General features: G+C 51.1%; 1 protein-coding gene across 9 annotated transcripts in view; it reads left to right on the top strand.

Moving 5' to 3' along the window:
- MDGA1 (MAM domain containing glycosylphosphatidylinositol anchor 1) overlaps window positions 1-23,753 on the top strand; it is a 441,180-nt gene that overhangs the window by 253,202 nt on the left and 164,225 nt on the right. For 8 of the 9 annotated variants that reach the window (XM_073556269.1, XM_073556270.1, XM_073556268.1 and 5 more), the window contains 2 exons: window positions 10,555-10,687; window positions 12,137-12,229. In XM_073556269.1, coding sequence (XP_073412370.1) covers window positions 10,555-10,687; window positions 12,137-12,229 — 226 coding nt within the window. The remainder of the gene's footprint in view (window positions 1-10,554; window positions 10,688-12,136; window positions 12,230-23,753) is intronic. The other variant, XM_073556267.1, reaches the window with a different exon arrangement.

Below are 23,753 nucleotides of genomic sequence, written 5' to 3'. Positions count from 1 at the left end.
ATGCAATCAAAGCCACTGAATATGGCCCATTAGGTAAAGCCATCGTGCTCTGCTGGTGCCGCAACTCCGGCGACATAGTCCCCATGCTTCACCTCATAGACACATGGACGTCTCATTCTGGAAACCAATAAGTGTAATTGTTGTGGCCCTCGACCTGTAGATTCATTACTTACTGCTGTCCGTGTTTGTGACGGGTCCTGCAACAATCTGCACCTTAGTGGAGCTGATACATCGCCATCCACCAAGCCGAACGCCATTAATGACTGCTGTAATGAGGTTACCCCGGGGCCCCAAGAACCATGAATACCCCGGGGCCCCGAGAACCATGAATATTCTGGGACCCATGAATACCGTGGGGCCTCGAAAACCATGAATACCCCGGGGCCCCGAGAACCATGAATACCCCGGGGCCTGAGAGCCATGAATACCCCGGGACCCCGAGAACCATGAATACCCCGGGGCCTGAGAACCATGAATACCCCGGGGCCTGAGAACCATGAATACCCCGGGCCTGAGAACCATGAATACCAATGGGGCCTGAGAACCATGAATACCCCAGGACCACGAGAACCATGAATACCCTGGGTAATGCTTCAGGCAACGGCAAGAGAGTCATGGCCGCCCCAAAGCCGATGTATCTGCCCCAATGGCGGCACAAAACACATACAACAGGGATGGTATAGGTGAGAGGAAGGCCCTACCAATAGGGAATGAGGGATGGTCACCACCTGAGCTACAAGCTGAGCCTGTCCCTGCATTCACCTAACGCCCTATGCGTGTCTTTCCCCCCTCCGCCGTCAGGATACCTCGTCCCTAGTAGTCACCTATTACTTGCCCTGGCTAGTGCACTGGCCGGTACGGAGCACTAGCCTCACCTCTGCAGATAATAACATACAGGGGATAGTGACAGACACCAAAGGCACAAAGTAACAAAAACACCACACTTAGCTTATGTACACCGCTGCTAAGCTCCACACCACGAATAACAACAGCAACTGGACTCCAAACACCAGACGTGGCTGACACCAGAGAGCTGCTCCTGCTAGGCTGGTCTTCAGAAAGGACCTGTATCACCAACAGTCAGCTGATGCATCAGGTGACCTTTTATAGGATGGTGGGAGTGGCCACCACCCACATCAGTTGACCCAGCAGCACTGCAGTAACACCAGATTGCCAGCGGTGGAAAAAATTACATTAACCCCTGAAGGTCCACAAGGAAAAAAGTTTTAAACTGAGGAACCAGAGCTGCCACAAATCCAAACATGGATCGTGACATGAGCGATGGGAACATATCAGGCCAACGCTGTCTGTCCTGTGCCCTCTCCACATCCTCTCAATCTGCGCGGTGCACTCTCTACGTCCTCCCTCTCTGCTGTGCACAGTGCTCTCTCCACATCCTCCTGCTCTGCTGTGCGTGGTGCACTCTCTGCATCCTTCCGCTCTGCGAGGTGCCCTCCGTGTCCTTCCACTCTGCGTGGGGCCCTCTCTGCGTCCTCCTGCTCTGCTCTGTGTGGTGCCCTCTCTGCGTCCTCCTGCTCTGCTGTTTGCAGTGTCCTCTCCTCGTCTTGCTCTGCACGGTGCCCCCTCCACGTCCTCTCGCTCTGCACGGTGCCCTCTCCGTGTCCTCTCGCCCTGCTCTGCTCGGTACACTCTCTTCGTCCTCCCGCTCTGCACGGTACACTCTCCATGTCCTCTCTCTGCGTGGTGCCCTCTCTGCATCCTCTCGCTCTACTGTGCGCGGTACACTCTCCTCGTCCTCCTGCTCTGCACGGTGCTCTCTCCATGTCCTCCCGCGCTGCACGGTGCCCTCTCCGCGTCCTCCTGCTCTGCACGGTGCCCTCTCTGTGTTCTCCGGCTCTGCAGTGTGCGGTACACTCTCCTCGTCCTCCCACTCTGTGCGGTGCCCTCTCTGCGTCCTCCCGCTCTGCTGTGCGTGGTAAACTCTCCTCGTCCTCCCGCTCTGCGCGATGCCCTCTCCTCGTCCTCCCGCTCTGCACAGTGCCCTTTCCACATCCTCCTGCTCTGCGAGGTGCCCTCTCCGCGTCCTCCTGCTCTGCGAGGTGCCCTCTCCGCGTCCTCCCGCTCTGCACAGTGCCCTCTCCGCGTCCTCCCTCGCTGTGCGATGCCCTCTCCTCGTCCTCCTGCTCTGTGTGGTGCCCACTCTGCGTCCTCCTGCTCTGCGCGGTGCCCTCTCCGCGTCCTCCCGCTCTGCGCGGTGCCCTCTCCGCGTCCTCCCGCTCTGCGCTGTGCCCTCTCCGCGTCCTCCCGCTCTGCACGGTGCCCTCCCCGCGTCCTCCCGCTCTGCACGGTGCCCTCTCTGCATTCTTCTGCTCTGCTGTGCGTGGTATACTCATACTCCCGCTCTGCATGGTGCCCTCTCTGCGTCCTCCCGCTCTGCTGTGCGCAGTACACTCTCCTCGTCCTCTCGCTCTGCGCAGTGCTCTCTAAGCGTCCTCCCGCTCTGCTGTGTGCGGTACACTCTCCTCGTCCTCCCGCTCTGCTGTGCGTGGTACACTCTCCTCGTCCTCCCGCTCTGCGCGGTGCCCTCTCCGCGTCCTCCCGCTCTGGTGTGTGCGGTACACTCTCCTCGTCCTCCCGCTCTGCTGTGCGTGGTACACTCTCCTCGTCCTCCCGCTCTGCGCGGTGCCCTCTCCGCGTCCTCCCGCTCTGCTGTGTGCGGTACACTCTCCGCGTCCTCCCGCTCTGCGTGGTGCCCTCTCCGCGTCCTCCCGCTCTGCGTGGTGCCCTCTCCGCGTCCTCCCGCTCTGTGTGGTGCTGTCTTATTAATCATCACTAATATCACAGCTCTCCCAGCGTCCTGTAGAGATCAGACAGGCAATCAATATCCGCTGCTGCCGACCCGATCACCTCATCTAGTGAAGCTCCGCTTTCCGCTTCCTGCAGTAAATTAGCGCCGGAGAGGAAAGTTTGCAGGAGAGGAAATTTTCTCTGCAGTAAGAAGTCGTCATCGCTGGGGCTTCCTGGAAGAAACCTCAGAAGATTCCAGGATCGTGTCCAATCCTTCGGTGCAGAAAGTCGCTGATCTCCTGGACGAGTCTATGCTGTCACCGTTCTGTCTTCCCACAACTTCCACATCTGAATTCTGTGATCTGGAGGTTAGACTCTCCCACCTCACACAGCGGCTCCTGACGTCACTAGATCGGTAGGTGCAGGTATAAGGGCCACAGCGGCCGAAGTGAGGGGCCCCGCCTCATAAAGCCTCATGGATGAGGATCACTATTAGTTCCTCTGCTTGGATGGAAACCCAAAATCTAACACACAAGGAAACTGCTCAGTCCGGTCCATGTCTGTGGTTCCTCCTCCGTCCGGTCCATGTCTGTGGTTCCTCCGCCATCCGGTCCAGGTCTGTGGTTCCTCCGCCATCTGGTCCATGTCTGTGGTTCCTCCTCCGTCCGGTCCATGTCTGTGGTTCCTCCGCCGTCCGGTCCATGTCTGTGGTTCCTCCGCCGTCCGGTCCATGTCTGTGGTTCCTCCGCCGTCCGGTCCATGTCTGTGGCTTCTCCTCCGTCCGGTCCATGTCTGTGGTTCCTCCGCCGTCCGGTCCATGTCTGTGGTTGCTCCTCCGTCCAGTCCATGTCTGTGGTTCCTCCGCTATCCAGTCCATGTCTGTGGTTCCTCCGCTATCCGGTCCATGTCTGTGGTTCCTCCGCTATCCGGTCCATGTCTGTGGTTCCTCTGCCATCTGGTCCATGTCTGTGGTTCCTCCGCCATCTGGTCCATGTCTGTGGTTCCTCTGCCGTCCGGTCCATGTCTGTGGTTCCTCCGCTATCCTGTCCATGTCTGTGGTTCCTCCGCTAACCGGTCCATGTCTGTGGTTCCTCCGCTAACCGGTCCATGTCTGTGGTTCCTCTGCCATCCGGTCCATGTCTGTGGTTCCTCCGCTATCCGGTCCATGTCTGTGGTTCCTCTGCCATCCAGTCCATGTCTGTGGTTCCTCCGCCATCCGGTCCATATCTGTGGTTCCTCCGCCATCTGGTCCATGTCTGTGGTTCCTCTGCCGTCCGGTCCATGTCTGTGGTTCCTCCGCTGTCCAGTCCATGTCTGTGGTTCCTCCGCTATCCGGTCCATGTCTGTGGTTCCTCTGCCATCCAGTCCATGTCTGTGGTTCCTCCGCCATCCGGTCCATATCTGTGGTTCTTCCGCCATCTGGTCCATGTCTGTGGTTCCTCTGCCGTCCGGTCCATGTCTGGTTCCTCCGCTATCCGGTCCATGTCTGTGGTTCCTCCGCTGTCCAGTCCATGTCTGTGGTTCCTCTGCTATCCAGTCCATGTCTGTGGTTCCTCCGCCATCCGGTCCATGTCTGTGGTTCCTCTGCCATCCAGGCCATGTGTAGAGGTGGGCCGAGCTGGGGGGGTGGTCCCTCTTTATACCACGCAGAGATGTAACAGAGACTCGATGGAGGCAAATGTCGGGTACAACAGGTCCAAGCTTTATTCTCTGGCCGTCCACTTGACAGCCTCCGCAGTACACCGCACTTCAATGCAATACACTTTACTTCGCTTTACTTGTCGGCCCTCCGTTTCCAGAGCCGCTTCCCGCACACCGTACTTTACACTAGGGACGTGTATGCGTACACCATCCCCTCTTCACTCGTTGACACTCCTGTCAGATGCGTCACTGTGGCCGCCCTAGGCCTGTAACCAACAGTAATTTTACTGAACAGTAGTCTCTCTCAGTACGGTGTGCTTTACCTCGATGCCTCGTCTATTCCGCGGTACTTTCCTGTCAGGACCACCCCCCTGACATTCTCTCTCCTCAGTCCCCCTGGTTTGGTTTTCCTCAGAGTGCCCAGATTGTCGTAGTCCTCCTGTCACTTGAGCTCCCCCTGGGGACTGGAACTTTCTGGAACCCTCCCTCAGTATTTATATCTCTCCCGATCCCTGTCACTGTAACTCCGCCCCCCATGACCAACGGTTTCTAAAGCCCTAAGCTGATGTCAAGTCCTTTGCTCACACTAATGGTCAACCCAAGGTACTGCACGTCCACTACACTTTCCTAGCTGTTTCCCCCACTGTAGTAACTGACACCTGTCTAAACTGTGCAAACCTATCTTTCTCTATTCTGACACGTACGTACGTCCGTCAGGTCACCTTCCCTACACTCCTCCTTCCTTTGTCTATTGTCATCCTCGACAATTCGTAATCCCTGCCTTCGTCGTTCTGAAGCTTCACCTACACTCTGTTGTCGGACCAGCTGTTGGGCCAAACCCACTTCCTGCGGGGGCCAAACCATACTGGGAGCACCCTGCTCTGAGCAGCCTACTGCTACCCACCAGCGCGCACGCCACATGACAACGTCTTTAAAATTTGGCCTAGGTACACCCATATTCTCTCTATGGCATGTACCTTCCCCTACTCTCCCCTTCTGTCACGTTCCACTATCCGGTACACCATGATCGAGGCCTCACACCTACCAGATCATTGTCGGCACCCGCCTTCCTTCTTCCGGGGTGTCCGTGGTGTCGGGGACCTGACCTAGGACGGCTGTCTTTCTCACGTCTTCCATCTCTTTTACCTTTCTTTCAGTTATATGTCATGGTCGGCGTCTCGGTCTCCCAGACCTCCTCCACATCTAGACCCCTTTTGGGATCGCACACTTTCCTTTGGTCCCACAGACCTTCCCTTACCCGGACCTGTTGCATTTACTTTTGCATATTATACAACAAAACAACTTTATAATAGCAATAGTACCCCTTTTTCTATTTTTTTTTTTTTTCATTTACCATTTTTTTTTCTTTTTAACCAACAAAACAAACAAAAAAAATATAACAGGCTCTTTCCCCCTTCCTTTAGATTGGCACTTTTCTTTTTGCATCCCCGCTATGTCAGGCAAACCAATTTCAGCACTTATAACAAGAAAAACATTTTTGTTTTAACCTGGACGCAAACTGTCCCAATTACACCGTTATGCAGATAGCGAATTCGCAACAGTTCAAGCCATCTCCTGGTGGCTGGTAGCAAGGGACCCCACAACCGTGGAGCTCCCAGGATGCAAGAAGTGTCCCTTTCTGCAAGTTAGTATAAACGAGCCGTCCCGGGGATCGTGCAGCCACCATGCCAGCCTCTCTCCTCTCATGGAGCAGGTTCCAGACTTCCTGCTCCCTGGCCCTCTTCTTCTTTATAACTCCTGCGACCCAAACAGAGGGTCCGGTACTAGCCCTGGAGTCCGGTGGGCGGGACTTAACCGAGGATGACGGCGGGGCAGAGGCAGCTGATGATGTCAACGGCCCAGCAGCCGCTGGGGCCTGGTGGCGGGCAGGGACAGCCGGATTTCTCGCAGATTGGGCCACAGGGCCTGACACATAGGCCGCAGCCGGCTCCAACGCCGGCATAGCCGCGGCCGCGGGATAGGCCGCACCCGGAGTTCCAGACGGAGCCGGAGTAGCAGCCGTTTCCAGGAATGTGGTCGCTATCGGTAGGGGACATGCAGCAGCGCCTTTTGTAGACAGTCTCCGCACCGGCGACACCAGACGTGGCGCCACCGGGCATGATGAATCAGGAACAGTAACGGAGGCCCTGCTCAGCTCAGCATAAACAGTAAGGGCCTCCTCGGCCAGACTTTCGGATACACGGGGCCGCGTTCTGCGGCTGAGTAGCGGGGACTTCTTGCGGAGCCGCTGGCAGAGCCGGGGGAACTCTCACCTTCCCCGACGTCACGGCCTCCGTCACATCTTCCCGCGGCTTCTCCCGCAGTCTCTGTTCTTCACCCCGACGTCCGGCGGGGCTGGCCTTCAGGCTCAGGAGGTCCGCGGGGAGGCTTCCCGGTGATGTCTTTGGCGGTTGCTCCTGTAGGGTCCGCAACCACTCTTCTCCGTCTGAGATCTGGTAGACTGTCCATGACTCCCAGCGGGACTCGATCTCCCGACGCCATCGCCACTCCAGGCGCCCGAGGCCTCCTGGCACATATCGTTTCCCCCAGGAGTACGTTGGAGGGGGCCCCAGTCCATCCGGAACCATGGCAAACACCCGGACCTCTCTCCTGCGTTGGAGTAATACCGCCATCTTGGGCAGAATCAGCTGCTGCCTTGGATCCTCTGCAGCAACGCAGATCCGCCACAGCGTCCCAATTTGTAATCCACAGGTCAGTAATTGGTAGTCTACAGGTGTTTATAATCCAAAATAGAGCAGCCCAAGTTTTTCTCAGTCCTTCAGACGCAGGCCTGCCGCAGAAGATAGCGTATTAGCGGCGGCAATCCTGCCGACTACGCCAAATGTAGAGGTGGGCCGAGCTGGGGGGGTCCCTCTTTATACCGCGCAGAGATGTAACAGTGACACGATGGAGGCAAATGTCGGGTACAGCAGGTCCAAGCTTTATTCTCTGGCCGTCCACTTGACAGCCTCCGCAGTACACCGCACTTCAATGTACTTCTTCACTTTACTTATCGGCCCTCCGTTCCCGGAGCCGCTTCCCGCACACCGTACTTTACACTGGGATCGTGTATGCGTACACCGTCCCCTCTTCACTCTTCGACGCCCCTGTCAGATCCGTCACTGTGGCCGCCCTAGGCCTCTAACCAACAGCACTTTTCCTGATCAGTCGTCTCTCTCAGTACGGTGTGCTTTACCTCAGTGTCTCGTCTTTTCTGCGGTACTTTTGTGTCAGGACCACCCCCCTGACTTTCTCTCTCCTCAGTCCCCCTGCTTTGGTTTTCCTCAGAGTGCCCAGACTGTCGTAGTCCTCCTGTCACCTGAGCTCCCCCTGGGGACTGGAACCTTCTGGAACCCTCCCTCAGTATTTATATCTCTCCCGGTCCCCTGCCACTGTAACTCCGCCCCCATGACCAACGGTTTCTAAAGCCCTAAGCTGATGTCAAGTTCTATGCTCACACTCCTCCCTGCCCTCTAATGGTCAACCCAAGGTACTGCACGTCTACTACAGTTTCTCAGCTGTTTCCCCACTGTAATAACTGACACCTACCTACACTGTGCAAACCTATCTTTCTCTATTCTGACACGTCCGTCCGTCCGTCAGGTCACCTTCCCTACACATGTCTGTGGTTCCTCTGCCAAATCCAAAATGTCTCCCATCCTACTTCATTAGGTTTATCCCAGGTAGCAGCATGATGGTGGGTGTGAAGAAATGGACGAGTCCGACTGTTAGGAAAGTGACTGGAGCACCACATGTCACAAGATGCTGCTACAGCGTGTCCAACCTCATACCAACCTCAGACAGTATCACACAGGAGAGGATTAGATACACAGCTCAGCAGTCAGTATCACACAGGAGAGGATTAGATACACAGCTCAGCAGTCAGTATCACACAGGAGAGGATTAGATACATGGCTCAGCAGACAGTATCACACAGGAGAGGATTAGATACACGGCTCAGCAGTCAGTATCACACAGGATAGGACTAGATACACGGCTCAGCAGACAGTATCACACAGGAGAGGATTAGATACACGGCTCAGCAGTCAGTATCACACAGGAGAGGATTAGATACACGGCTCAGCAGTCAGTATCACACAGGAGAGGATTAGATACACGGCTCAGCAGTCAGTATCACACAGGAGAGGATTAGATACACGGCTCAGCAGTCAGTATCACACAGGATAGGACTAGATACACGGCTCAGCAGACAGTATCACACAGGATAGGATTAGATATACGGCTCAGCAGTCAGTATCACACAGGATAGGATTAGATACACGGCTCAGCAGACAGTATCACACAGGAGAGGATTAGATACATGGCTCAGCAGACAGTATCACACAGGATAGGATTAGATACACAGCTCAGCAGTCAGTATCACACAGGAGAGGATTAGATACACAGCTCAGCAGTCAGTATCACACAGGAGAGGATTAGATACATGGCTCAGCAGACAGTATCACACAGGATAGGATTAGATACACGGCTCAGCAGTCAGTATCACACAGGATAGGATTAGATACACGGCTCAGCAGACAGTATCACACAGGAGAGGATTAGATACATGGCTCAGCAGACAGTATCACACAGGATAGGATTAGATACACGGCTCAGCAGTCAGTATCACACAGGATAGGATTAGATACACGGCTCAGCAGACAGTATCACACAGGAGAGGATTAGATACATGGCTCAGCAGACAGTATCACACAGGATAGGATTAGATACACGGCTCAGCAGTCAGTATCACACAGGATAGGATTAGATACACGGCTCAGCAGTCAGTATCACACAGGATAGGATTAGATACATGGCTCAGCAGTCAGTATCACACAGGATAGGATTAGATACACAGCTCAGCAGTCAGTATCACACAGGATAGGATTAGATACACGGCTCAGCAGTCAGTATCACACAGGATAGGATTAGATACACGGCTCAGCAGTCAGTATCACACAGGATAGGATTAGATACACGGCTCAGCAGTCAGTATCACACAGGAGAGGATTAGATACACAGCTCAGCAGTCAGTATCACACAGGATAGGATTAGACACATGGCTCAGCAGTCAGTATCACACAGGATAGGATTAGATACACGGCTCAGCAGTCAGTATCACACAGGATAGGATTAGATACACGGCTCAGCAGACAGTATCACACAGGAGAGGATTAGATACATGGCTCAGCAGACAGTATCACACAGGATAGGATTAGATACACGGCTCAGCAGTCAGTATCACACAGGATAGGATTAGATACACGGCTCAGCAGTCAGTATCACACAGGATAGGATTAGATACACGGCTCAGCAGTCAGTATCACACAGGATAGGATTAGATACACGACTCAGCAGTCAGTATCACACAGGAGAGGATTAGATACACGGCTCAGCAGTCAGTATCACACAGGATAGGATTAGATACACGGCTCAGCAGTCAGTATCACACAGGAGAGGATTAGATACACGGCTCAGCAGTCAGTATCACACAGGAGAGGATTAGATACACAGCTCAGCAGTCAGTATCACACAGGATAGGATTAGACACATGGCTCAGCAGACAGTATCACACAGGAGAGGATTAGATACACGGCTCAGCAGACAGTATCACACAGGAGAGGATTAGGTACACGGCTCAGCAGTCAGTATCACACAGGAGAGGATTAGATACACGGCTCAGCAGACAATATCACAGAGGATAGGATTAGATACACAGCTCAGCAGACAGTATCACACAGGAGAGGATTAGATACACAGCTCAGCAGTCAGTATCACACAGGATAGGATTAGATACACGGCTCAGCAGTCAGTATCACACAGGATAGGACTAGATACACGGCTCAGCAGTCAGTATCACACAGGATAGGATTAGATACACGGCTCAGCAGTCAGTATCACACAGGATAGGATTAGATACACGGCTCAGCAGTCAGTATCACACAGGATAGGATTAGATACACGGCTCAGCAGTCAGTATCACACAGGATAGGATTAGATACACGGCTCAGGAGTCAGTATCACACAGGAGAGGATTAGATACACAGCTCAGCAGGCAGTATCACACAGGAGAGGATTAGATACACAACTCAGCAGTCAGTATCACTCAGGATTAGATACTTATATTAGTGCATTAATATTTCTATTTTTTGCGCTTTTTCTCAGGGTGAAACCAAAGTTTTGAAGTTGAAGAATTTGCGTCCTCAGGATTTCGCCAACTATACGTGTCTGGTGTCCGTGCGGAACGTGTGCGGGATCCCGGATAAGTCCATCACCTTTGGCCTCACTAACAGGACAGGTAAGAGGCTGGCGGTGTGGGATGGAGTTGGCGGCGTGGGATGGAGATGACGGTGTGGGATGGAGTTGGCGGCGTGGGATGGAGATGACAGCGTGGGATGGAGATGACGGTGTGGGATGGAGATGACGGCGTGGGATGGAGGGGTGTACGGTCCGGGTTTGGAGGGACCCGTCATCTCATCCACATTCGCCCTGGGCCGAGATCCCCGACAGCCCATAAAATAATGGGATTTATTCACCGCAGAGTCCGGCTGTGGACGCGGCGCTGACAGTCCGGAAGATTTATTATAATTTTACACAGGGTCTGTAAGATTTATATACTGTCCAGAAAAAATAAAAATCAACTGGATCATCCCCCACCGGCAGGACGGCGCCGTCCTCTCCCTGTCACCCCCGTACTGCGGCTGTATATATACTGTATATGTGTGTGAGACCTCCTGGGGGCAATGGTGCAGCCAGTTATGAGACCCCAGTAATTACTCCAGACTGGGGGGTCCGCTGGAAGACCGTGTCCACTACTCACCTTTCCTTGTCACACTTTTCACCCCACCATATTGGGGTAACTACTAATATGGCTGCCTCAGCGGCTCTCACGTGGCATCATATGTCCCCTCCCCACCTGTCACTTCTGGTAACGCCGTCTGACAACACAGTGGAGCCAGTTTTCCAGCCATGTTGTATAACGTTTTTGAAAGAAGATCTGAACTGAAGAAAGGACCATTCAGGGGTCTGTAATGGAGGGCAGAGGGCCCGGGCATGAGGCTGCCGGCCATGTGAACAGCTGTTCCTGGGATCGTCATGTTGGACACTCCCGGATTTTGGTTGACCTTTTTGGCCGGTGAAGTCTACGGAGACCGTGAGGAAAGCTGCGGCGCACTCGGGGTCTTCAAGATATTTTGTAGCAGAAACTTAGGGAAAACTTTGCAAATCTTCTTCCAACTCTTAAAACTCCTCTAAAACTTTGAGTTTCTGCTCCAAACTTTCAGTGAGATAAGAAGACTGAGCGCAGGCCGGAGACCTCCGGGACGCCCCAAGCGCTCTGTAGGAAACAGCCGGAGGTTGGTCACCCGGTGTAAATGTATCGCTCACTGCGTCATATGGGAGGTGATGAGGCTCCTCGTGACTCCCGTCCTCTTCACGTGCCGCCTCAGCGACGCTTCCTGCAATGTCCTGTATGTATAGCTATAGCGCCATCTCAGGCCATAGTGCTGCACACGGGATGTGAGGAGCCCAGGAACCACATACAACCTCAAGTCACACCTGACCCTGGATCCTGAGCCCCGGTGCACCATACGGGGGGTAATAGAGGATGGTACTACCATGTAGACATGCAGTGGACGCCCCTGTCCTCAGGTCGCCGGCCGGCGCTCGGCAGCCGCACATATACAGTGTATATATGACTGAACACCTAGTTAGACGTTGACCACTTATCAGTCCTCTCTCCGTTCAGGAGCAGCTTGGTGGGGACGACCAGGAGGTGACAAAAAGCTGTATAGAAGCAAGAAATCGCTCCAGTCTCCCCTATGGCTCAAAGCAGAGGCCGGTCAGTGTCCTCTGTTTCTTTCTGCATAAGAAGGGGCTCGGATGGTTGGCATGAGTGAGTGTGTTTGTATGAGGGATGATGAGTGTGAGTGCTTGTATGAGGGATGATGAGTGAGTGTGTTTGTATGAGGGATGATGAGTGTGAGTGCTTGTATGAGGGATGATGAGTGTGAGTGCTTGTATGAGGGATGATGAGTGAGTGTGTTTGTATGAGGGATGATGAGTGTGAGTGCTTGTATGAGAGATGATGACTGTGAGTGCTTGTATGAGAGATGATGAGTGTGAGTGCTTGTATGAGAGATGATGAGTGAGTGTGTTTGTATGAGGGATGATGAGTGAGAGTGTTTGTATGAGGGATGATGAGTGTGAGTGCTTGTATGAGAGATGATGAGTGAGTGTGTTTGTATGAGGGATGATGAGTGTGAGTGCTTGTATGAGGGATGATGAGTGTGAGTGCTTGTATGAGAGATGATGAGTGAGTGTGTTTGTATGAGGGATGATGAGTGTGAGTGCTTGTATGAGAGATGATGACTGTGAGTGCTTGTATGAGAGATGATGAGTGTGAGTGCTTGTATGAGAGATGATGAGTGAGTGTGTTTGTATGAGGGATGATGAGTGAGAGTGTTTGTATGAGGGATGATGAGTGTGAGTGCTTGTATGAGAGATGATGAGTGAGTGTGTTTGTATGAGGGATGATGAGTGTGAGTGCTTGTATGAGGGATGATGAGTGTGAGTGCTTGTATGAGGGATGATGAGTGAGTGTGTTTGTATGAGGGATGATGAGTGTGAGTGCTTGTATGAGAGATGATGACTGTGAGTGCTTGTATGAGAGATGATGAGTGTGAGTGCTTGTATGAGAGATGATGAGTGAGTGTGTTTGTATGAGGGATGATGAGTGAGTGTGTTTGTATGAGGGATGATGAGTGTGAGTGCTTGTATGAGAGATGATGAGTGAGTGTGTTTGTATGAGGGATGATGAGTGTGAGTGCTTGTATGAGGGATGATGAGTGTGAGTGCTTGTATGAGAGATGATGAGTGAGTGTGTTTGTATGAGGGATGATGAGTGTGAGTGCTTGTATGAGGGATGATGAGTGAGTGTGTTTGTATGAGGGATGATGAGTGTGAGTGCTTGTATGAGGGATGATGAGTGTGAGTGCTTGTATGAGGGATGATGAGTGAGTGTGTTTGTATGAGGGATGATGAGTGTGAGTGCTTGTATGAGAGATGATGAGTGAGTGTGTTTGTATGAGGGATGATGAGTGTGAGTGCTTGTATGAGGGATGATGAGTGTGAGTGCTTGTATGAGGGATGATGAGTGTGAGTGCTTGTATGAGGGATGATGAGTGAGTGTGTTTGTATGAGGGATGATGAGTGTGAGTGCTTGTATGAGAGATGATGAGTGAGTGTTTGTATGAGGGATGATGAGTGTGAGTGCTTGTATGAGGGATGATGAGTGAGTGTGTTTGTATGAGGGATGATGAGTGTGAGTGCTTGTATGAGGGATGAAGAGTGAGTGTGTTTGTATGAGGGATGATGAGTGTGAGTGCTTATATGAGGGATGATGAGTGAGTGTGTTTGTATGAGGGATGATGAGTGTGAGTGCTTGTATGAGAGATGATGAGTGAGTGTGTTTGTATGAGGGATGATGAGTGTGAGTGCTTGTATGAGGGATGATGAGTGTGAGTGCTTGTATGAGGGATGATGAGTAAGTGCTTGTATGAGGGATGATGAGTGTGAGTGCTTGTATGAGGGATGATGAGTGTGAGTGCTTGCATGAGGGATGATGAGTAAGTGCTTTTATGAGGGATGATGAGTGTGAGTGCTTGTATGAGGGATGATGAGTGTGAGTGCTTGTATGAGGGATGATGAGTGTGAGTGCTTGTATGAGGGATGATGAGTAAGTGCTTGTATGAGGGATAATGAGTGTGAGTGCTTGTATGAGGGATGATGAGTGTGAGTGCTTGCATGAGGGATGATGAGTAAGTGCTTTTATGAGGGATGATGAGTGTGAGTGCTTGTATGAGGGATGATGAGTGTGAGTGCTTGTATGAGGGATGATGAGTGAGTGTGTTTGTATGAGGGATGATGAGTGTGAGTGCTTGTATGAGAGATGATGAGTGAGTGTGTTTGTATGAGGGATGATGAGTGTGAGTGCTTGTATGAGGGATGATGAGTGTGAGTGCTTGTATGAGGGATGATGAGTGTGAGTGCTTGTATGAGGGATGATGAGTGAGTGTGTTTGTATGAGGGATGATGAGTGAGTGTGTTTGAGGGATGATGAGTGAGTGTGTTTGTATGAGGGATGATGAGTGTGAGTGCTTGTATGAGGGATGATGAGTAAGTGCTTGTATGAGGGATGATGAGTGAGAGTGCTTGTATGAGGGATGATGAGTGTGAGTGCTTGTATGAGGGATGATGAGTGAGTGTGTATGAGGGATGATGAGTGTGAGTGCTTGTATGAGGGATGAGTGTGAGTGCTTGTATGAGGGATGATGAGTGAGTGTGTTTGTATGAGGGATGATGAGTGAGTGTGTTTGTATGAGGGATGATGAGTGTGAGTGCTTGTATGAGGGATGATGAGTAAGTGCTTGTATGAGGGATGATGAGTGTGAGTGCTTGTATGAGGGATGATGAGTGAGAGTGCTTGTATGAGGGATGATGAGTGTGAGTGCTTGTATGAGGGATGATGAGTGTGAGTGCTTGTATGAGGGATGATGAGTGAGTGTGTTTGTAAGAGGGATGATGAGTGTGAGTGCTTATATGAGGGGTGATGAGTGTGAGTGCACGTGTGGAATGGTGAGTGGGTGTATGGGTGAGTATATAGATGTGAGTATAGACCTGGATATGAGTGTTTAGTGTGGATGTACGAGTCTCTGAGTGTGAGTGTATGATCATGACCGTTATTAAAGTTTTGCTGCTTAGTATTTTTGCTGCTTTTAGAATTTCTTGCTCAATAAGAAAACGAACAAGAAATTCCACATTTGCCATAAATATTGCTGTCTGTCGTGCGGCTGACGTCCTGTCGATATACTGTATTTCCCTAGATGGGGGTTCACATACTTTTATTTCGTGGGGTTCAGGCTGTTATTCTGATTATTAGTAAATCATTGTTACATTTTGCTACAAATCATCTCATGATATAATGTCCGCTCTGCTCAGTGTTTCCAAACATTATGCTCAGCTCCTGCCGCCGCCGCATTTTATTTAGTTTTAGTTTTATAAAATGACAATAACGTTGACATCATCATGAATCTATTGCAGCTGCTTATTCTTCAATCAGTGATTCTTTGTGTTGTTTATTTATGAATGTAATAAATAATCTAGAAGTGATGTGATGAGCGGTGACAGCGCGGCCACGTCGTATGGCGGTGAGATCGTATACTGTGCCGTGTGTTCTCTGCTCGGGGGTGACAGCGTCCGTTATACAGGACAGTCTCGGCATCCCTGTTAATTCACTTCTGGGTTCGATGGTCAGAGACGCTGTGTGTGGTTGCAGTGTATACAGTGGGGGGGAAACAAGGCTTTAGTCAGCCCCCAATTGTAGAAGTTCCCCCCCTTATAAAGATGAGAGCGGCCTGTAACTGACATGCTTTGAGCAGGGGGTTGGACCAGATGGCCCAGGAGGTCCCTTCCAACTCTACGATTCTATGATTCTATGATTCATAGGTCGACCACAACTCTGAGCGTCACAATGAGGAAACAAATCCAGAAAATCACCTTGTCTGATTTGGAAGATTTATTTAGCAAATTATGGTGGAAAATAAATATTTGGTCATTAACAAAAGTTCATCTCAATACTTTGTGATATATCCTTTGTTGGCAATGACCGAGGTCACACGTTTTCTGTCTTCACAAGGTTGAAGTGTCGTGACAAAAATCAGAGACTGGGCAGAGATTTCTGGCGTAAGGAACGACACCACTAGACGAGCTGTGGCATCGTATTCTGCGAATTTTGGCAGAGTTTGGTTAAACTGGTGAAAGCACGACAAAGTTGCAAAGATTTTCAAAGCAAATTGTAGCAGAATTATGATGTAAACGCTTTGATAAATCTGAGACCATGTATCTGTGGCCCTGAACTATCTGTTGTGCCGCGGTGATGACCCCTCCAGTCTCTGCCGGGCTCGCTCTCTGCTGAGCTCAGTCTCTCCCAGGCTCTGTCTCTGTCTTCCCTGCCAGGCTCAGTTTCTTCCGGGCTCACTCTCTGTTGGGCTCACACTCTGTGGTCTCTGCCAGATTCAGTGTGCTACGCTCGATCTCTGCTCTCTGTCTTCCCTGCCGGGCTCAATTTCTGCCAGGCTCGCTCTCTGCTGGGCTCAGTCTCTGTCTTCCCTGCCGGGCTCTCTCATTGCTGGGCTCGCTCTCTGCTGGGCTCAGTCTCTGTTTTCCCTGCCGGGCTCGCTCTATGTTGGGCTCGCTCTCTGCGGTCTCTTCCGGGCTTGGTCTCTGCCGGGTCCAGTCTCTGCTAGGCTCGATCTCTGCCGGACTCGCTCTCTGTTGTTGGGCTGGCTCTCTGCTGGGCTCAGTCTCTGTCTTCCCTGTCGGGCTTGCTCTCTGCCAAGCTTGCTCTCTGCTGGGCTCAGTCTCTGCCTTCTCTGTCGGGCTCTCGCATTGCTGGGCTCGCTCTCTGCTGGGCTCAGTCTCTGTCTTCCCTGCCAGGCTCGCTATCTTCCAGGCTCGCTCTCTTTTGGGATCACTCTCTGCGGTCTCTTCCAGGCTTGGTCTCTGCCGGGTTCAGTCTCTGCTAGGCTCGATCCCTGTCGGGCTCGCTCTCTGTTGGGCTGGCTCTCTGCTGGGCTCAGTCTGTCTTCCCTGCCGGGCTCGCTCTCTGCTGGGCTCGGTCTCTGCCTTCTCTGTCGGGCTCACTCTCTGTCAGGCTCGCTCTCTGCTGGGCTCAGTCTCTGTCTTCTCTGCTGGGCTGGCTCTCTGCCGGGCTCAGTCTCTGTCTTCCCTGCTGGGCTGGCTCTCTGCCGGGCTCAATCTCTGTCTTCCCTGCTGGGCTGGCTCTCTGCCAGGCTCAGTCTCTGTCTTCCCTGCTGGGCTGGCTCTCTGCCGGGCTCAGTCTCTGTCTTCCCTGCTGGGCTGGCTCTCTGCCGGGCTCAGTCTCTGTCTTCCCTGCTGGGCTGGCTCTCTGCCAGGCTCAGTCTCTGTCTTCCCTGCTGGGCTGGCTCTCTGCCGGGCTCAGTCTCTGTCTTCCCTGCCGGGCTCGCTCTCTGCAGGGCTCGGTCTCTGCCGGGCTCGCTGTCTGTGCTGGGCTGTGTCTCTGCCTCCTCAGCCGGGCTTGGTCTCTGCCGGGCTCGCTCTCTGCTGGGCTGTGTCTCTGCCTCCTCATCCGGGCTTGGTCTCTGCCGGGCTCGCTCTCTGCTGGGCTGTGTCTCTGCCTCCTCAGCCGGGCTTGGTCTCTGCCGGGCTCGCTCTCTGCTGGGCTGTGTCTCTGCCTCCTCAGCCGGGCTTGGTCTCTGCCGGGCTCGCTCTCTGCTGGGCTGTGTCTCTGCCTCCTCAGCCGGGCTTGGTCTCTGCCGGGCTCGCTCTCTGCTGGGCTGTGTCTCTGCCTCCTCAGCCGGGCTTGGTCTCTGCCGGGCTCGCTCTCTGCTGGGCTGTGTCTCTGCCTCCTCAGCCGGGCTTGGTCTCTGCCGGGCTCGCTCTCTGCTGGGCTGTGTCTCTGCCTCCTCATCCGGGCTTGGTCTCTGCCGGGCTCGCTCTCATCTCCATATTTTTTTATGAACTCATCAGGATTTTCTTGGAGCGTGGGAGGAAACTTGGGAAAACTCATAAGAACACGGGGAGAACATAGAAGCTTCATGCAGATGTTCTGATCCGGCAGAGCAATGTGCCGCCGGCTGTGCACCCGCGCTCCGCAGTCCCTACAGCTTTGTGCTATGGAGCTGGATCCAATCCGTGTGCCGCCATATGGTGCATCCATACGGATCCTCTGTCCTAGAATCTGATTTTCAGAAGCAACAGGGGCTTAGCGGGACCCCCGCGCTGCTGGATAAGGCCAACGAATACTGGGAAGCATAAAACCTTCTCACTGGTGAATTTTTGTGTTTTGAATCACAACGCTGATTTTTCTTTCCTTTTTTCCGCCGTCTTTCGAGCCTTTCAAGTGTCTGGGTTTTCGGACAGCAGTGATATCGCCGGCGCTATTGATCGCCAGGTTACTTGATCCTCCTGGGAGACGGAGGCGCGGAAGAGAAGAGGATTGAGCACATTGCAGAAGTCGATCGCTGTGTCTCAATCAATCTCCCCTCCCCCACCGGAGGATGAAACTCCCCAAAGATCGGCAAAAAGTCAGCGACTAATGGAGTGCCTTATTACCGGGACCCCATTACATTGTCACTTATACTTAGCGGCCAAAAGCGCGCGACTCAGGGAGAGAGCAAAGTGCGCTGCCGGCTGACGGAGGCCATTACTCCGAGCGTGACACAAATACAGGATCGGCTTATGGGGGCGGCGTGGGGGGCTCCGAGCAGGGGATGTTCATAACGTGTGAAGTCTGGGTGGTCTATGGGACAAAACACTGCAAAGTGTGACTGTGGCCTCAGGACCGAGGAGAAGTCAGCGAAATATCAAGCTACGGACGGCTGGTCCACGGAGCGATAAGATCTCGCGCCAGCACCGCCGCGTCAGCGTTTCCCTGCACAGTGCTATTGATTTAACTGAGAATCTGTCAGTGAGCTCTTTCTGCGGAGAGTTTTGTAATTCTTTTATTTGCCTTTTTCTAAGCTGATCTCTGAATTCTTTGACAGTTCAGCTGAACTTTAATGTATTCTCTGGTTTTAAATCAGAATGGAAGATCTTCGAACAAGGCAGATAAAAGAGATACAAACTCTCCATCAGAACCGGCTCGCTGACAGAATCTCAGTTAGATCATTCTGCAATCAGAAACGGTGAAATGAAGCAAAGGGCCTGTTAAAGGCAAACGCTGAAACAATTACAATTGAAAAAAAAGATGTGTTTATCTGAAAATACAGGCATTTAAAGGGCTTTTCCAAAATCACAATGTGGTCTTATACTAATGTCCATCTCCTCCAGTTCACCCTCTAGTTACTCTTGGAAGTGCCCCATAGTTCCAGCCCCTGGTTGGTCTTGCACCGTGCAGTCCATGTCCGCTGACATCCTGACCGCAGCGCAGAGCCTGGGACGTATCTATACCACAGCTTCTATTGTGAGGGATGATGTCACAGAAAGGGACGGAGCCCCCCATATTACACTGCGGGAGATCAAACCAGGAGGCCGTGGTGTGTGCTGTAACTAAGGGGAGCAATGTGCTGCAAGATGGGACTGTATAGAGTGGGCTGAGAGGAGAGATATACTGCAGGATGGGGCTTTCTATAGAGGGGCTGGGAGAGATATACTGCAGGATGGGGCTCTGTGTATACAGTCATATGTAAAAGTTTGGGCACCCCTATTAATGTTAACCTTTTTTCTTTATAACAATTTTGGTTTTTGCAACAGGTATTTCAGTTTCATATATCTAATAACTGATGGACTCAGTTATATTTCTGGATTCAAATGAGGTTTATTGTACTAACAGAAAATGTGCAATCTGCATTTAAACAAAATTTGACCGGTGCAAAAGTATGGGCACCCTTATCATTTTCTTGATTTGAACACTCCTAACTACTTTTTACTGACTTCCTGAAGCACTAAATTGGTTTTGTAACCTCATTGAGCTTTGAACTTCATAGCCAGGTGTATCAAATCATGAGAAAAGGTATTTAAAGTGGCCACTTGCAAGTAGCTCTCCTATTTGATTCTCCTATGAAGAGTGGCATCATGGGCTCCTCAAAACAACTCTCAAATGATCTGAAAACAAAGATTATTCAACATAGCTTTTCAGGGGAAGGAGACAAAAAGTTGTCTCAGAGATTTAACCTGTCAGTTTCCACTGTGAGGAACATAGTAAGGAAATGGAAGAACACAGGTACAGTTCTTGTTAAGCCCAGAAGTGGCAGGCCAAGAAAAATATCAGAAAGGCAGAGAAGAAGAATGGTGAGAACAGTCAAGGACAATCCACAGACCACCTCCAAAGACCTGCAGCATCATCTTGCTGCAGATGGTGTCACTGTGCATCGGTCAACAATACAGCGCATGCATAACGCCTTTTTGTATGACCAAACAACTCAATCTTTGTTTCATCAGTCCACAGGACCTTCTTCCAAAATGTAACTGGCTTGTCCAAATGTGCTTTTGCAGACCTCAGGCGACTCTGTTTGTGGCGTGCTTGCAGAAACGGCTTCTTTCGCATCACTCTCCCATACAGCTTCTCCTTGTGCAAAGTGCGCTGTATTGTTGACCGATGCACAGTGACACCATCTGCAGCAAGATGATGCTGCAGGTCTTTGGAGGTGGTCTGTGGATTGTCCTTGACTGTTCTCACCATTCTTCTTCTCTGCCTTTCTGATATTTTTCTTGGCCTGCCACTTCTGGGCTTAACAAGAACTGTAGGAGAATCAAATAGGAGAACTACTTGCAAGTGGCCACTTTAAATACCTTTTCTCATGATTTGATACACCTGGCTATGAAGTTCAAAGCTCAATGAGGTTACAAAACCAATTTAGTGCTTCAGGAAGTCAGTAAAAAGTAGTTAGGAGTGTTCAAATCAAGAAAATGATAAGGGTGCCCATACTTTGCATCGGTCAAATTTTGTTTAAATGCAGATTGCACATTTTCTGTTAGTACAATAAACCTCATTTGAATCCAGAAATATAACTGAGTCCATCAGTTATTAGATATATGAAACTGAAATACCTGTTGCAAAAACCAAAATTGTTATAAAGAAAAAAGGTTAACATTAATAGGGGTGCCCAAACTTTTACATATGACTGTAGGTGCCGAGAGGATATACTGCAGGATGGGGATTTGTATAGAGGGGCTGAGAAGATATACTGCAGGATGGGGCTTTGTATAGAGGGGCTGGGAGGATATACTGCAGGATGGGGCTCTGTATATAGGTGCTGAGAGGATATACTGCAGGATGGGGCTTTGTATAGAGGGGCTGAGGGGATATACTGCAGGATGGGGCTTTGTATAGAGGGACTGAGAGGATATACTGCAGGATGGAGCTTTGTATAGAGGGGCTGAGAAGATATACTGCAGGATGGGGCTCTGTATGGAGGGGCTGGGAGGATATACTGCAGGATGGGGCTCTGTATGGAGGGGCTGGGAGGATATACTGCAGGATGGGGCTTTGTATAGAGGGGCTGGGAGGATATACTGCAGGATGGGGCATTGTATATAGGGGCTGGGAGGATTTACTGCAGGATGGGGCTTTGTATAGAGTGGCTGGGAGGATATACTGCAGGATGGGGCTTTGTATAGAGGGGCTGGGAGTATATACTGCAGGATGGGGCTTTGTATAGAGAGACTGAGAAGATATACTGCAGGATGGGGCTTTGTATAGAGGGGCTGGGAGGATGTACTGCAGGATGATTCTCTGTATACAGGGGAGTGCGAGGACAGTCATGATTAAAGATTGTTGTGCCAATTGCATTGACTAGAGTGCTTTCTTCATCTCCAAGTGAATTTTGTGTGCATTTTCCGTTGTTGATCTTGTTACCTGGAACTTTGGGTCTGTATCTACCCTTTGTTTTCTTGGGTATTTGTGAGAATTTCTGATTCATGACACAGGTGAAAGTTGCATAAGCTCTTTGTGTAGGCTGAGAAGAGAGATTCTGCAGGAGAGGGCTGTAAGGAGCTTGGGGCTGGGATGACATAGTGCAGGATGGGGCTCTGTGTACAGGGGCAGAGTTAAGTGTAACTGTGTTTGTTGCCTGCTGCAGAGAGACCAGTGATGTGAAACAGCAAATGTCGCTCCATTAATGCTAATGACGCAGGATTTCTTCTGCTATATGCATCTAGGGAGGGGCATGTCAGCACCAGCCAACAAACTCAGCTCTCCATAATAGTTATAAGCTCCTGTTGTGCAGCAGAGTAGAGAGTTCTGCTGGAACCCAGGTAGCGATTATGTAAACCCCCACAGGAAGCCGCGCTGATGTAGATAGCAGAAGATAGAATCAGCCTGGTGGGTTCTGCACAGGAACGGACACTGCACCGAGAGAGAACTCTACACATAATGATGACTCAGAAAGCGAGCACAGAAGAGGGAGAGAGGGTGCAGCACTGGGGAGAAGCCGGTGCTGATGAGAAATGAAGAACCAAGAGCAGAGAGTGCAGAGAAAAGACACAAAGATGCATGAAGCTCAATGTTGGCTTACAGTTACTGTGCTGGGGGAAGAATAATGTGACTCTGGGAATAACCCCAAAAATAGCTGTGTCCACCTGCTGATCTACCTGAAGAGCCAGGATACAAGGGGTTAACTGGTTTGGGATGTTACAAAATAATGGAAATCAGCAGATGATCGGCAAAAATATCAGAGATTGATGAAAAATAGGCGAATGACGTCCGGAGTGCGCTTCCAGAGCTCCTGTGCGGACTCTCCCATGGCATCAGAGGGGTTAATGCAGTAATTGGGCCCTACCTGTTCTCGGAGTTACACAACACCTGTTCGCCCTCCAGCGCAGCTCCAACAACAGCAGGAGCGGGTCATGGGGGACGCGGCTACGTGCAACGCTCCAAGTTATAATATCCAAATCCGGTGGAATGATCCTCCAGAGCTGCGGCTCGGCTCCGGGCTGCATCCAGCACTGCCAACATCGGATACAGGCACTTATCCCCCCCGCCACATGACAGCTACCGGGCCCCGAGCCGATGTATTCTGCATGCAGAGCCCAATCTGTGCCGCTCCCGGCTGAGGGTGATGGTCTCTACAATGATGGATGACTCTCGCTCCGTCTCTGTCATATGTTCTGCAAACACCAAATTAAATCAACGGATTCTACTTTTAATTGAGGCTTCTATGAGGCCGCCGAGGGGCAGAGCGCGATCTGGATGATTGCAAGTAACACAAATGTGAGCACAGCAAATGCCTGGAAATACTCCAGAGGGGGCGCCGCGCTCCAGAACACTCCTCATCCACCCCGCAGCAGCAGAACAAAGCGCCCTCTGTCCAATTATAGCACAGGGCCATAACATGTAAATAATACTGCAACCATCAACCTTTATATCTGGGAGACATCTGCTTCAGAACGGGCAAAGTATACAGCCAGACGCGGGCCCGAGAGGCGAGGGGACACGACCACCTCCAGGAGCAGCGGCAGCTTCTGTCATCAATACATAAAGGGCGGCAGTATTATAGCAGTTATATTATTGTACATAGGGGGCAGTATTATAGTAGTTATATTCTTGTACATAGGAGCAGTATTATAGTAGTTATATTCTTGTACATAGGGGGCAGTATTATAGTAGTTATATTCTTGTATATAGGGGCAGTATTATAGCAGTTATATTCTTGTACATAGGGGCAGTATTATAGTAGTTATATTCTTGTATATAGGGGGCAGTATTATAGCAGTTATATTCTTGTACATAGGGGGCAGTATTATAGTAGTTATATTCTTGTACATAGGGGCAGTATTATAGTAGTTATATTCTTGTATATAGGGGCAGTATTATAGTAGTTATA

Source organism: Dendrobates tinctorius, unplaced genomic scaffold, assembly GCF_039654945.1.
Source record: "Dendrobates tinctorius isolate UK_male_01 unplaced genomic scaffold, ASM3965494v1 ptg000232l, whole genome shotgun sequence".
Classification (NCBI taxonomy): domain Eukaryota; kingdom Metazoa; phylum Chordata; class Amphibia; order Anura; family Dendrobatidae; genus Dendrobates; species Dendrobates tinctorius.
Note: the sequence above shows the minus strand (reverse complement) of the source record. Positions and strands in the feature narration are given on the sequence as shown.